Source organism: Macrobrachium nipponense, chromosome 44 (genome assembly GCF_015104395.2).
Source record: "Macrobrachium nipponense isolate FS-2020 chromosome 44, ASM1510439v2, whole genome shotgun sequence".
NCBI lineage: Eukaryota > Metazoa > Arthropoda > Malacostraca > Decapoda > Palaemonidae > Macrobrachium > Macrobrachium nipponense.
In genome coordinates, this window is record NC_087221.1 from 40,869,863 (window position 1) to 40,883,822 (window position 13,960).

The window sequence follows — 13,960 nt, forward strand, 5'->3', positions numbered from 1 at the left end:
GACAGGTCTCTGAAAAATTCTCTCAACAAATGTCTGTTCTGTGCCAGTTCCCTCAGGTCAACTCAAATTTCCTCTTCTTCTTCTTCTCTCTTCATTGTTTGTTTGTTTTTTTGTTTGTATGGTGTTTTACATTGCATGGAACCAGTGGTTATTCAGCAACGAGACCAACGGCTTTACGTGACTTCCGAACCACGTCGAGAGTGAACTTCTATCACCAGAAATACACATCTCTAACCCCTCAGTGGAAATCCCGAGAATCGAACTCGCGACCACCGAGGTGGCAGGCCAAGACCAAACCGCCCACGCCACTGAGGCGCTTTTCTCTCTTCATTGTTTTCCTCCAGCAGTCCATTCAGGCACATCCTGTCCTAGTTTTCCATCTGCCGTGTAAATATGACCCATTTGGTTTCATCTGCAGTCTCAGAAACTCTTCACTAATGGGTTTCGCTCCAGTTACCCTTATGATCTTGGTTACTCCATCCCACAACTTAATTCATAATGTCCTTCTCGGGACTAGCTGCATTTGGCCTTCCTAATTATGTACATTAACGTTATAACATTGTAAATGATGTCTTTTGCGGAGTGATTGTTGCGTAATACTGATCTCATTTTACGAGAACAAAATCGTTCCTTACACAGTAAATGAAACGCTCTTCATACGACTGACCGATATTTTACCAATGAATGGATAACCAGTTTGTAGTAAAGAAACTGGTCGCCAATTCTTTGGTTCCTTCAATTTATACCTTTGAGCATTCTCCTAGTCAATTTTCATTCAGGACTGATCTCATTACCCGAGTCAATTCGGTATTATGACTGCAAAACTGGATCTGTAGCGGAAGCTCCGCTCCAACATGGAACCCTTATTTCTACATCCGCGTCATGATCATTTAGACAGCAAAACATGGTTCATTGCCATTATCCTTCTCCATTCCTAAGGAAGCTTTTGCGATGGCAGGTGTTGCATCATTACCTAACGCGACTCACGGACCAGTGTTCATTCAAGCTTATGTGTCAACTATCGCGTCATCTTCGTGTCTACTTGAAAAAGCCACAAAGTTCGATGCTAATCTGTCATCACTGTATCTAATTGCCGACGGCGTGTCTATGTTCCTCTTGAGGTTCTCGTTCGTTTACTCAACACCAATGCTCGTCTCTGTCCCGGCTGTTCCATTAAAATGTTCATCATCTGGCTGTGCGATACATTGGATGTGAACTTTATCTTGGCTTACAGTTTTCTCGTAGTTTTCTCTCGCACTCTTGTGTAACTAATCCTAAGCTCTCATAAGGTACAAACACTCGTCCTGTCACAGACTCCGTTTCACAGTTTCTTGGAATCCGTTCAATGTCACTTTTGAAGGAATGTTAGCTTCAAATTGCCTTTAGATGCACTGCTATACCACCGTGTGTACCCAGGAAGGGACCACAGTTCTAATATGTGTTGTGTCTGCTATTTCCCGCTCTTCAGTTTGGACTCAAGGTATTTGTCAGAACAGCATCATCCATTTCAAGAGTTCAGTCACTGATTGAAAGAAAACTTTACAATGAATTTGTCACTTGTTATTTTCACTGCAAAGGCATTTTTCACGCCAAAAGACCGCAGCTTCCATCATATGAGGTCATAACCTATGTTCCTGTATCTAAGATCCTTTCAGATGGCAGAATCTCATCACCAACACACATTTTCTTTTATTTATATGTTATATTTTACCGAATTAAAATAAAAATGTGTTTGGACAGATTTCCCGAGCAAAACTGAATAAAATCTCATCACCAACACACCTTTTTATTTATTTATTTATGTTATATTCTACGAATTGAAATAAACGTTTGGACAGAGTTCCAGAGCGAAACTGAATAAAATAATCGCTTCAAGATGCTGAACTGCTTTTTATTATATTGAACGTCAATGTTCAATACGGACCCCCCCAAAAATGACAGTCTATTCGGCACGCGAACTCAATCAATACAAGTAATCGATTATTATCTTACCGTCGTTTAAACATCAAGGTAAAGAAAGAGACAGACCCAACAAGAATGATGTCAATCGTTTATCTAATCAATTTAATGCGATCATCACCAACACAATTAACAGCCACTACAACTACTATCAGCTCGATACGAAAGGAATTTGGGTTATATAGGCCCTGGGGATGCCTGCCAAAGAGTTTTGTGGGTCATGGTTTCCCCCCCCCCCCTCCCCCCCCCCTCCCCCCCCTCCCCCCTGCGCCCGAAATAGAGCAGGAAGAGTCAAACCGAAAAGAGGCGTCGAAGCTTAACGGACCTATCTGTTACACCCGGGGATTTTCCCGTGGCCCCGTTAACGGGCCCAATTTAGGGGAAACCTTCAGTGCAGGACACGAGATGAATTTTTTGTTTAACTTTTTTTATTCGTTTCGTTTTTTTTCTATTTGTTCTTATGTTCGTTGGAATATCAAAGTTTTTTTTCCGGTTTATATTTACTGAATGAATGTTATTGACGGATTCACACGCAGATACACAGACACTTATGCAAACGCATACATACGGACGCACGTATGCGCACGCACACACACACGCACACACACACACACACACACACATATATATATATATATATATATATATATATATATATATATATATATATATAATGTGTGTGTGCTGAATAGTACGTTTGTTTTTATTAATACACACACGCACACACACACATTTTTAACACACGACACACATATATATATATATATATATATATATATATATATATATATATATATATGTGTGTGTGTGTGTGTGTGTGTGCGTGTGTGTATTAATAAAAAGAAACGTACTATTCAGCACACACACATTATATATATATATATATACTATATATATATATATATATATATATATATATATATATATATATATATATATATATATACACGCACGCGTGCTGAAAAAAGAAAAAATCATTCTAAATTTTATTCCAAGTTTTTTGCAGTTCAAATAACGCAAGTAAATAGGCTCGTTCCATGAGATTGCGAGAGACACGTTTCACGTTTCAAAGTTAGGCGACACACTCTTCAGTGTCAAGGAAGCGCTGATGGTGACATGACGCAATTCGGCCACTTCCGGTTCAAACCCGCTGTGGCTTATATATTGACGTAGGCGGCGACTTAAATAAATACTGTCGCTAGCCGTTGCCAGCGAGGTGATGGAAATGAAAATAGAGCTAAATTCAAAGACGCATACGTAATGGGTGTATAAATGCTTATAGCTATTATATATATATATATATATAATGTATATATATATATATATATATATATATATGCACACTCAAGCATTTTATATACACACATTTCACACACACACACACATATATATATATATATATATATATATATAATATATATTATATATCTTATATATATATATATATATATATGTGTGTGTGTGTGTGTATGTGTGTGTGTGTGTGTCTGTGTATATATGTAGTATATATATACATATACATATATACACATTTATAAGTAAACGCATGTCAAAACCTACTTGCATACGCTCCTGTCTACATCAGCCTACAATAAAATGAAATCTCGCGTCATACAAACGTTTATAACAACTTCCCCCAAACCCAACTAACCCCCCCCCCCCCCAAAAAAAAAAAACCCCCCCCCCCAAAAAAAAAAAAAGACGATGACCTCTATATACACGGCTGAACTTGTTTCGAAAAGTAATTAAGGGCAATCCTTACTCTACGCGCAGAAACTGGGTTATAGGATGACCAGGAAGCTAGCTTAATACCAGGGGACGGTGAGGGTGGAAGGAGGGGGGGGGGTGGGGGTGGTGGGAGGAAGGGTGTGGTGGTGAGAATGGGATGTTGCTAAGGAGTAAGAACGTTATGTATGCTACAGATTTTCTACTGATGTGATCGGCTCAGTCTTACGATTTACCAGAGAATATTTATTAAGATTCTCTCTCTCTCTCTCTCTCTCTCTCTCTCTCTCTCTCTCTCTCTCTCTCTCTCTCTCTCTCTCTCTCATAAAGAGTGGGAATTGATTCCGTACAAGAAATTACGGATGTTCTGTATGTCAATAAGATAATGATGAATGGGAGATTGACATGACTTGGACACGTCTTTCGTCCCAACCTATAGGAGAGTAGTACTACGTGAAAATATTTAGACCCAACCCTTGGGAGAGTGCTAAGTAGTACTACGTGAAAATATTTTGATCCAACCCTTGGGAGAGTGCTAAGTAGTACTACGTGAAAATATTTGGACGCAAACCTTGGGAGAGTACTAAGTAGTACTACGTGAAAATATTTAGACCCAACCCTTGGGAGAATACTAAGTAGTACTACGTGAAAATATTTGGACCCAACCCTTGGGAGAGTACTAAGTAGTACTACGTGAAAATATTTGGACCCAACCCTTGGGAGAGTACTAAGTAGTACTACGTGAAAATATCAGCTGAACTCCTGCATGTACCACAGGAGACTGGAGATGAAGACCTACCTAGGTGAGAATTGTGAGACGGGATGCTGGAGATGAGGCGTGGAGATTTGTGAAAGACAAAGCATAGGCAAGACAAGATTTGTGGAATTTTGAGGTCCCTTTGGAGGCGTGACAATGATTAAGAAATTTATGAAGGTTTGGCCAGTGACGAATGTTCTTGATATTCACGTTCATTTTCCTAAAATCTATGAAATTCCATTGCAGCCTCCACAGCTTAATTGCAGAATTCTGTAAAACAGTAAAATGCGATGGAGTTACTAATTGAAATATTCAACATTGCCAAACATAAGCATCTCCGTTTTCGAAAGCTGACGAATGAGGTATAGTAGATTCACATCAACCGTGCATTTGACGTCAAGTCCAGTCCCTTACGACGCTCCTGGTTGGCTGTTGATAAGCCAATCACAGGGTTGTAAACTCTCACTCTCTGTCGAGAGTTCACATAGGCAGGATGTATGTTCCACCTCTCCTGAAAGACGTATCCTTCAGGAGAGGTGGAACATACATCCTGCCTATGTGAACTCTCTCGAGAGACTGAGAGCTTCCAAGCAGTGATGCCGTTTTTTCTTCACAACATTGGCTTTCAGCAGTGTTACCATAGGCAGTTCATCTTAATTTTTTACTTTATTTATGATTTAATGGTTAGAATGCGTATTTTCCGATGTATAATTATTTCCCGTGATGTTAGAAAACTACACGTCACTAGCTCAATATAAAGTATTTTTGACGAAGAAAAATAAAGGATTTCAATAAATTTCATTTGTATAATTAAGCAGGATATGTTTTATATCTTTATTTTCATAATAAAACATAAAAAGGCAAAGTGAAGAATTTTTTTCTACATGCCGTGGCTTGTGGTCGGAAAAGCCACGGAGGGTTGCCAGATGTCACCAGAAAGCCACACTAATAGACGAAATTCCTCAAAACGGCAACCCTGCTTCCAAGTTCCAGCCCTGTGACTGGCTTATCAACAGCCAATCAGGAGCGTCGTAAGGCACTGGCCTAGACATTAGATGCACGGGTGATGTGAATCTACTATAGTACTATACCATGTTTTTTTCCATCTGTCCATCCGCCTGTGGTGTTTGCGCATGGTAACACTGCATCCCGGGCTTTAAATAATATCCTATTTCGAATATTAACGGTGTAATTCGCATACAGTAAATTATTAAAACACTTTTCAGTGGCGAATGTATACCCAGAATTCCTTTTATTTACCTAAAATTTGCACATAGAGTAACTATTTAAAGCCCGGGATGCAGTGTTACCATGCGCGACCACCACAGACGGATGGACAGATGGAAAAAAACAAGAGTATAGATACCTTTCAGCAACGGGATAAAGGATTAACGAAACGAAACGTGTAGCTTCTAATCCCAAGGGAAACCGGACTTGCCCTCTCTGAGAAAGTGTTATAAAATTCAATTATAAGACAGTACTATTTCCCTGCTGGTGAAAGGAAGAGATAATCGCAAACCGAGCACAGCGCAGACCTGGTTAATTGTATCACACATCTACGCAGATATCAGATATCCCTTAGTTCAATTCGTGTGGAAACGAGACAACTATTTACGCTTTTATATAACTTCAACGAGTAAGATTTTGTACTTAAAAGTGGTGAAAGATAAGTCTAACAAACCATCTCAAAATAGGGATGGCCGACCTACGGAGAAATTCCCGCCATTTCTCTGTCCTTCAGACAAAGTACGAAGATTAACTGTCTTCATATGTTAATAGGAACTGAAGTAAAAACTCGTCACTGGGGCTAGACCGAAGTTTCCCCTTTTATCCAGGTTCATACAGCTTCTTCCGGCAATTAATTCTTCGTGGAAGCCGTGACTTGAGTGGTCATTAATCACACCCCCCCCACCCCCCCATCCCTCCCACCCTGCCAACCTAACCAACCACCGCCGCCGCCCCCCCCCCCCCCCTCAACATAAGGCCTGGTACTCCTCCCATCCCTACCCTCTCTATAAGAGCGAGTGACACGTGGCCTCTATTCCTAAAGGTCTTGGAATCTTTCTAGATGATTGATCAAGATAATAGATTCCCTCATATGGTTCCCATGCTAACAGGAAAGGTTGCTTTGCAACACGAGTTTAAAAAGCGGAATACATTAAACACTTCATCTACTCTCGCTCTGGGTGTAAAGCAAAGCATTTGGAGCGAGCGCAGCTACGCGGAACTCATTCTACAGGCCGAGGGACGCAGTCATATATAGCTTACACCGATCACCTAGTAATCTCAGACTTACTATCAACTCGACAAGACCAACTGACCTTAATGTTAACAACCTGGATCGTTTGATGGCATTTATAAAGATTCCAGGCTAATCCCCAGGAAACCAATTCCAGACTCATGTTTTACGCAGATGGGTCAGCCTCTGGAAATACAAAAATGAATCTTTAGGAAGGATGACATTTAAACGCTAAGTTTCATGTTTACATTATTTCAGTAACTAAAAAAAAAAGAGGGTAGGGTGGGGAGGGGTGAGCAGCTGGTCAAGTGAATGGACAAATACTAATACTTGTAGTATCATGAGTCTAGAAATAGAGAAACATATCCACACACATATTTGTACAAATATATTTAATATATTTTTAATTTATTTTTAGATGTAATTGTACCCATACATAACTGTGGACGCGTTTCTCCAATAATAATAATAATAATAATAATAATAATAATAATAATAATAAAATAATAATAAGATACAGTTTACAAGTATTTATAGCATGCAAGGTCGTGTACAATCGGTGGGCGGTCGGTGGGAACGGATTTTAATTGGTCGTTGGATGGAAACGAAATCTCCCCCTGAGGCGTTCTGACCTACGTAGTTTGGACGGGGTTATTAGCGTCGGTTGGGTGTTGTTTGGGGTACCCACCTCTTGGGCGGCAGGCTGTACAATTGATATATCTTCCGCTCGTTCTCTCCCGCTTTCTCTCTCTACTTCTTCCGCTCTTTCTCTCTCTCTTGCTCTCTCTCTTTCTCTTTCTGCAAGTTCCTCTAGAGAGAGAAAGAGAAAGAGAGAGAGAGGAGCAAACAGAGAGAGAAAGAGAAAGAGAGAGAGAGGAGCAGGCAGAGAGAGAGAGAGAGCGTTAGAAGGAGCGAACGAGAGAGAGAGAGAGAGAGAGAGAGAGGAACTTGCAGAAAGAGAAAGAGAGAGAGAGAGAGAGAGAGAAAGAGCGGAAGAAGTAGAGAGAGAAAGCGGGAGAGAACGAGCGGAAGATATATCAATTGTACAGCCTGCCGCCCAAGAGGTGGGTACCCCAAACAACACCCAACCGACGCTAATAACCCCGTCCAAACTACGTAGGTCAGAACGCCTCAGGGGGAGATTTCGTTTCCATCCAACGACCAATTAAAATCCGTTCCCACCGACCCGCCCACCGATTGTACACGACCTTGCATGCAATAATAATAATAATAATAATAATAATAATAATAATAATAATAATAATAAAATCTAAATCGAGTCGAGTTCAGACTCGTCGCCAAACAGCAGAAAAATAAAGCCTAGTCTTATGATTCAAACACAGACTACCCCCTTCTCTTAATATATTTTTTAGATGTAATTGTACCCATACATAACTGTGGACGCGTTTCTCCAATAATAATAATAATAATAATAATAATAATAATAATAATAATAATAATAATAATAAAATCCTGTTCGAGCTCAGACTCGCCCAAGAGCAGAAAAAAAAAGAAAAAAAAAAAAGAAAAGCCCAGTCTCACAGACCACCACCCCCTCCCTCCCCAAACAGCCGCCAACGGGTGCCTGGAGGAGTTCGAGAACACAGCCGGCTTCTCCCGAGTACCAGGGCGCCAAGACTGCATGTGTGACACAGAGCACATGTTCGAATGCCCCGACTCCACGCAGGAGAGCGAGATCAGCGCCCTGGCCGGTTCCATCCAGAACGAGGGCGTGCTCGACTCCGCCCTGGACATGATCATGGTACAAGTTGGGTGAGTATGCGATTTGGTTTATGGTGTGTGTGTGTGTGGTGTGTGTGTGTGTGTGTGTGTGTGTGGTGTATTCGAGAGTAACAGTACTGTTGTATTAGTTTTCGTTGTAAGATGTGAATTTTCTTTATATATATATGTTATATATATATATATATATATATATATATATATCTATATATATTATATGTATATGATGAGAGAGAGAGAGAGAGAGAGAGAGAGATAGAGAGAGAAGAGAGATAGAGAGAGAGCCGAGACGACGACAATGGCTTCTCAAAAATTCTCAGACTACTGACAAAAGCTTCGTTTTCTCCCACCCACGGGCAACGAAGGCCACCACCCAGTTGCAAAGAAGTTCCACGAATCGGAGGTGAGTAGCTGAATGAGAACAGAAAGCAGTTTTCGGATTTCTAAACGATTCCCTTCTTAGCGTAATGCGTCGTTCAAGTAACTGAATGGCAAACCCCTTTCCTTTTGTTTCTTAGAGTATTTTATACATTAGATGCATTGTGTATGTATGTGTATATGTATATATATATATATATATATATATATATATATATATATATATATATGTATATATATATATATATATATATATATTATCTGTGTGTGTGTGTGAGAGAGAGAGAGAGAGAGAGAGCAACACATTCTGAATGCTTCGGTGTTTACATTAACAGCAGCAGACTTCACAGAGGAGAAAAGGTCAGAGGTCACGCCGCCCCCTTTCCCCGGGCACCGCCTCCACCGTTAAGTTATTAATCAGTCGGAATAAGCCATATACCACAGACCCTTGTTCTACTCTCTGTCTATACTCTATTTTTTTCCATCTGTCCATCCGCCTGTGGTGTTTGCGCATGGTAACACTGCTTCCCGGGCTTTAAATATCTTATTTCGAATATTAACGGTGTAATTCGCATACAGTAAATTATTAAAACACTTTTCAGTTGCAACTGTACACCAAGATATTCTTTTATTTACCTAAAACTTACACATAGCGTAACTATTTAAAGCCCGGGACGCAGTGTTACCATGCGCGACCACCATAAGGGGATGGACAGATGGAAAAAAACAGAGTATAGGTATCTAAGGAATTGTAACCATCTGTCTGTCTATCTGTAGCACAGCAATACTCTGTTTTTATTCAAGTCCATTTGCCTCATTTTTCTTCTCGATACATTTAAATGTCATTAATTTTTTTATTATTAAAAAATATTCGAAATTTTCTTCTTCATTAAAATTTAAATATTATTGTTTTATTAAAAATGACGTGAAAATAATCCCATTTTTCTTCTCAATACAAATTTAAATGTTATTGTTTTATTTAAATAACGTGAAAATAATCCCATTTTTCTTCTCAGTACAAAGTTCAATGTTATTAATTTTTAAAATTAATAATAACGTGAAAATAATCAAAATTTTCTTCTTCCTACAAATTGAAACGTTATTTTGTTTTATTAAAAATAACGTGAAAATAATCCCATTTTTCTTCTCAATACAAAGTTAAATGTTATTAAATTTTTTATTAAAAATAACGTCAAAATAAACCCATTTTTCTTCTCGATAGAAAGTTAAATGTTATTAAATTTTTTATTAAAAATAACGTCAAAATAAACCCATTTTTCTTCTCGATAGAAAGTTAAATGTTATTATTTTTCTTAATTAAATAAAACGTGAAATTATGCAATTTTTGTTCTCAATACAAATTTAAATGTTATTATTGTTTTATTAAAAATAACGTGAAAATAATCCTATTTTTCCTCTCAATACAAAGTTAAATGTTATTTAATTAAAAATAACGTGAAAATAATCCCATTTTTCCTCTCAATTCAAAGTTAAATATTATTTTCTATTTATTAAAAATAACGTGAAAATAATCCCATTTTTCTTCTCAATACAAATTTAGATGTTATTATTTTTTATTAAAAATAACGTGAAAATGATCCCTTTTTTTTTCTCAGTACAAATTTAGATGTTATCACTTATTTTTTTAAAAATAACGTGAAAATAATCCCATTTTTCTTCTTAATACAAAATTAGATATTATTTTTTTTATTAAAAATAACGTGAAAATAATCCCATTTTTCTTCTCAATACAAAATTAAATGTTATTAATTTTTTATTGAAACTAAGGTGAAAATAATGCCATTTTTCCTCCCAATACTAAGTTAAATATTATCATTTTTTATTAAAAATAACGTGAAAATAATCCCATTTTCCTTCTCAATACAAAGTTAAATGTTATTATTTTTTTTTTTTAAATTACGTGAAAATAATCCCATTTTTCTTCTGAATACAAAGTTAAATGTTATTATTTTTTTTAATTGAAACTAAGGTGAAAATAACAGTGACAGGTAGTCGCCTTTTTTATAATTTTGCAGTAGAATTATTATAGATCTGAAAGCATTAGGTCACTAATTATTATTATTATTATTTTTTACAGCAAATTTTCAATCCTGTGAGCTTTAAAGCTTTGTTTTACAATCTCCTTCTTCGTCTTCTTTTCCAGCCGAATTACAACCCCTACTTGATGGGCGAAAAGCTCCCCGTGGCGGCCAAGAAGGGGGTCCCTCTGTAAAAGACCTCCCTCTCTCCCTCTGACTGTTGCTTCCCTGTCAAACTCTACGCCACTGAAACGTCAAATGAACGTCAACTTAAAAAAAAAAAAACAAACAAACAAACAAAAAACAAAAAACGAAACTCTACAAGTGAACACAGGTTTCAACCCTCTACAACACTGGGGTTAGACGACTTCTCACCGGTTCCAAAAAACCTACCACATCAGAAACTTCCAAAAAAAAAAAAAAAAAAATAAAAAAAAGACACCTGCCAACATTCCGACAGAACACCACCACCACCACCTCCCGAGACTCAACAGCGGGGTCCACCTTTCAAGGATAAATACTACCCACGGATGGCTCATCGATGGCTGATGATGGCTCTCCTCCTCTCGCTCGACGTCGACTCGAAAGTAGCTTTGTAGATCGGTAAGGCCAACAAAAAAGAACAACAACAAATAAAAAAAAGCCAAAAAAAAAAAATACTATATAAAAACAATATCTTTCCGGTATGAAAGGACATTTTTCGACACATTGCACTAAGTCCCTTATATATCTGTAGCGACGCCAAAGTTCTAAGCTGGGATTGATCGCCTTCTGCGTCGAGAAGTAGCCATTATATTGGAGCCAGATGCGCGTATGGAGTTTTGCATTTTAGATCCAAAGTAATCCTTTAAATAATAAATAAATTGCGAGGTGAATACTTGAAGAAACCAGCGAGAAGAAGAAGTGCGAGAGAGACAGACGAACGAATGAATTTGGGTTTAACTGGGTCAGTCGTGAAATACTGATTCAATTCAACAATGTCTGTTTGGTTTGCAAAGGTCGCCAGATGTTCTTTCGATCGTTACCCCTAGATAAAGCCGCCTGATTTTCCATTTCGAAAACCAGAAGTTTGCATCGTATTAAGCACAGCGATGAATCAGGTGCATAGAATTGCATTTCGCAACACGAGTTTGCACGAATTCTACTTCACGTGGGACGGAATAGACCAATTAAGTATAACTGAAATCACAGACGACCCAAATCGCTGCTGACTCCAGTAGACCCAAATGATGGAAAGGCAATGACGACCAACGATCGTTCAAAGGAGTTTGGTCCTCATTGTTTGTCGCCAAAAGGTTGAGATTCCTTTATCAATGATATAACTCACGAAACTTTTTTCCAAAAACAGGGTTATACACTACAGGCTACAATGTAAGGCCAGGGCACCAAATAAATAACAGTTCCGATTGTTAAAAAAATCTAAAAAAAATAATATAATAAAAGTAAATATTAATCACTTAACAAATTAATAGATGAATGTATATGAAAATTACTATATTTAAATTAGAACGAAAGACTATCTATGAAGAAATCGAAAAATATTTATTTTTCTTTAATAAACAGTTATTGGTATCAATAGTAGCTCTGAAACTTCTGAAGGAATTTACTCAAAAGTATCTTGACGGGAATAAAATAAATGAATATGAGGAAAATAATATAAGAAATAACGCATAACCATAATTATAAAGTACATCATTTGATAGTTAGTATCACCCCTTAAAGTTTCCTAATCAATGTAGTGGAATATGAGAATATACTATATCAGCTGGAACGGGATACATTATGTACATATATGCATATTATGATGATGATGACATCTATGTATAGACAATTTTATCTGTATACATATATGCACTACGTTGTGTTCACAAATACGTAGGCTACACATGCAGAAGTATACATATATACACGTATATATACACATGCACATATATACACAGAACGATACATTACCAACCGTGCATAATACACTCATAAACGGATGCATATAAGTATGAATGTATGCGTATATTCCTACATCAATAAAAGTTGTGAGATTTTGTTCGCTTATGCGCAATGACCAACAACAGCTTAGAAAGGAATGCACAACAACAACAACAACAACAACGAATGCGAGTCTCAATAACTAGTACGTATTCTGTAAGACCTAGTTTTGCCGTCTAGGTCAGAAGAAGAAGAAGAAGAAGAAAAAAAAGCTGCATATGTAACGATAGACCGTTTGACAACACGTTCCAGCGATGAAAAACAATAATTAAAAAAGAAAAAAAAAACACGAAAAGCGGTATCTCGTGGAAATAGGCTTACGAGACGATCATGACCACGAAGAAAGCGTATTAGAGATTAAAAAAAAAAGACTAACGGTAAATTGATGTAAGAGTTCTGTGAAATTCTAGTTCGTTACGCGTGCGAGATGTCGTTCTTTTTTTTTTTTTTACGCAAGAAAGTTTTCTGTCACCTGACTGATATCCAGAAACACATTTTTCATTAAGGGCTAGAGCAGACGAGAGTGTGAGGATTCTGGCTGGTTCAAGAAGATGATGAGAGTGCGTTGATACAAATGATTAAGCTGTGAAACGCTGAACGGACGTAGGCTGATGGCTGTGAAGACATACATTTATTTGTACGCTAGCAAAGATTTTACTAAAGTCAAACAGGGAACAGGATTACAACCTACAAACATTTGCAAATGTCCACACTTTTAACTTTATTTTGCGCCATTACGAATAAATGAATACACTTGATAATCAGGGAAATGTATTGATAAGTAACTTCCAGGTATGAGAGGAATGACACAGCACACTAGTCCATATGTAGTATATACGTATATACCTCCCTGTATACTGACCTTACACCCACGCTTAACCACTTCCCTGTATACTCGCCTACGCACGCGCAAGGAAAACTGAGAACAGAACAGAGCGGACACCTTAGTGACAGACAGCTATTTCTTTGCTGAATAACGACATCTTTTGTGCAAAAAATAAAAAAAATAAGTAACAAAAACCAATGTGAATCATCACTTAGAGATCAGAGTTGCACCCCAACCATCGGAAACGTTTCGAATAACGAGGAATAATATGCTGATATTAACGAGGTCGCTGAAGGGAAAAAGGCCAAGGCATT

The 13,960-nt window shown here is 37.7% G+C and overlaps 1 protein-coding gene across 1 annotated transcript in view; it reads left to right on the forward strand.

Moving 5' to 3' along the window:
* LOC135204220 (neuroendocrine protein 7B2-like) overlaps positions 1-12,269 on the forward strand; it is a 42,807-nt gene extending 30,538 nt beyond the window's left edge. The window contains exons 6-8 of the mRNA XM_064234326.1: positions 8,252-8,448; positions 8,755-8,823; positions 10,963-12,269. Coding sequence (XP_064090396.1) covers positions 8,252-8,448; positions 8,755-8,823; positions 10,963-11,031 — 335 coding nt within the window. The 3' untranslated portion in view covers positions 11,032-12,269. The remainder of the gene's footprint in view (positions 1-8,251; positions 8,449-8,754; positions 8,824-10,962) is intronic.
* Positions 12,270-13,960: the final 1,691 nt, after the last annotated feature.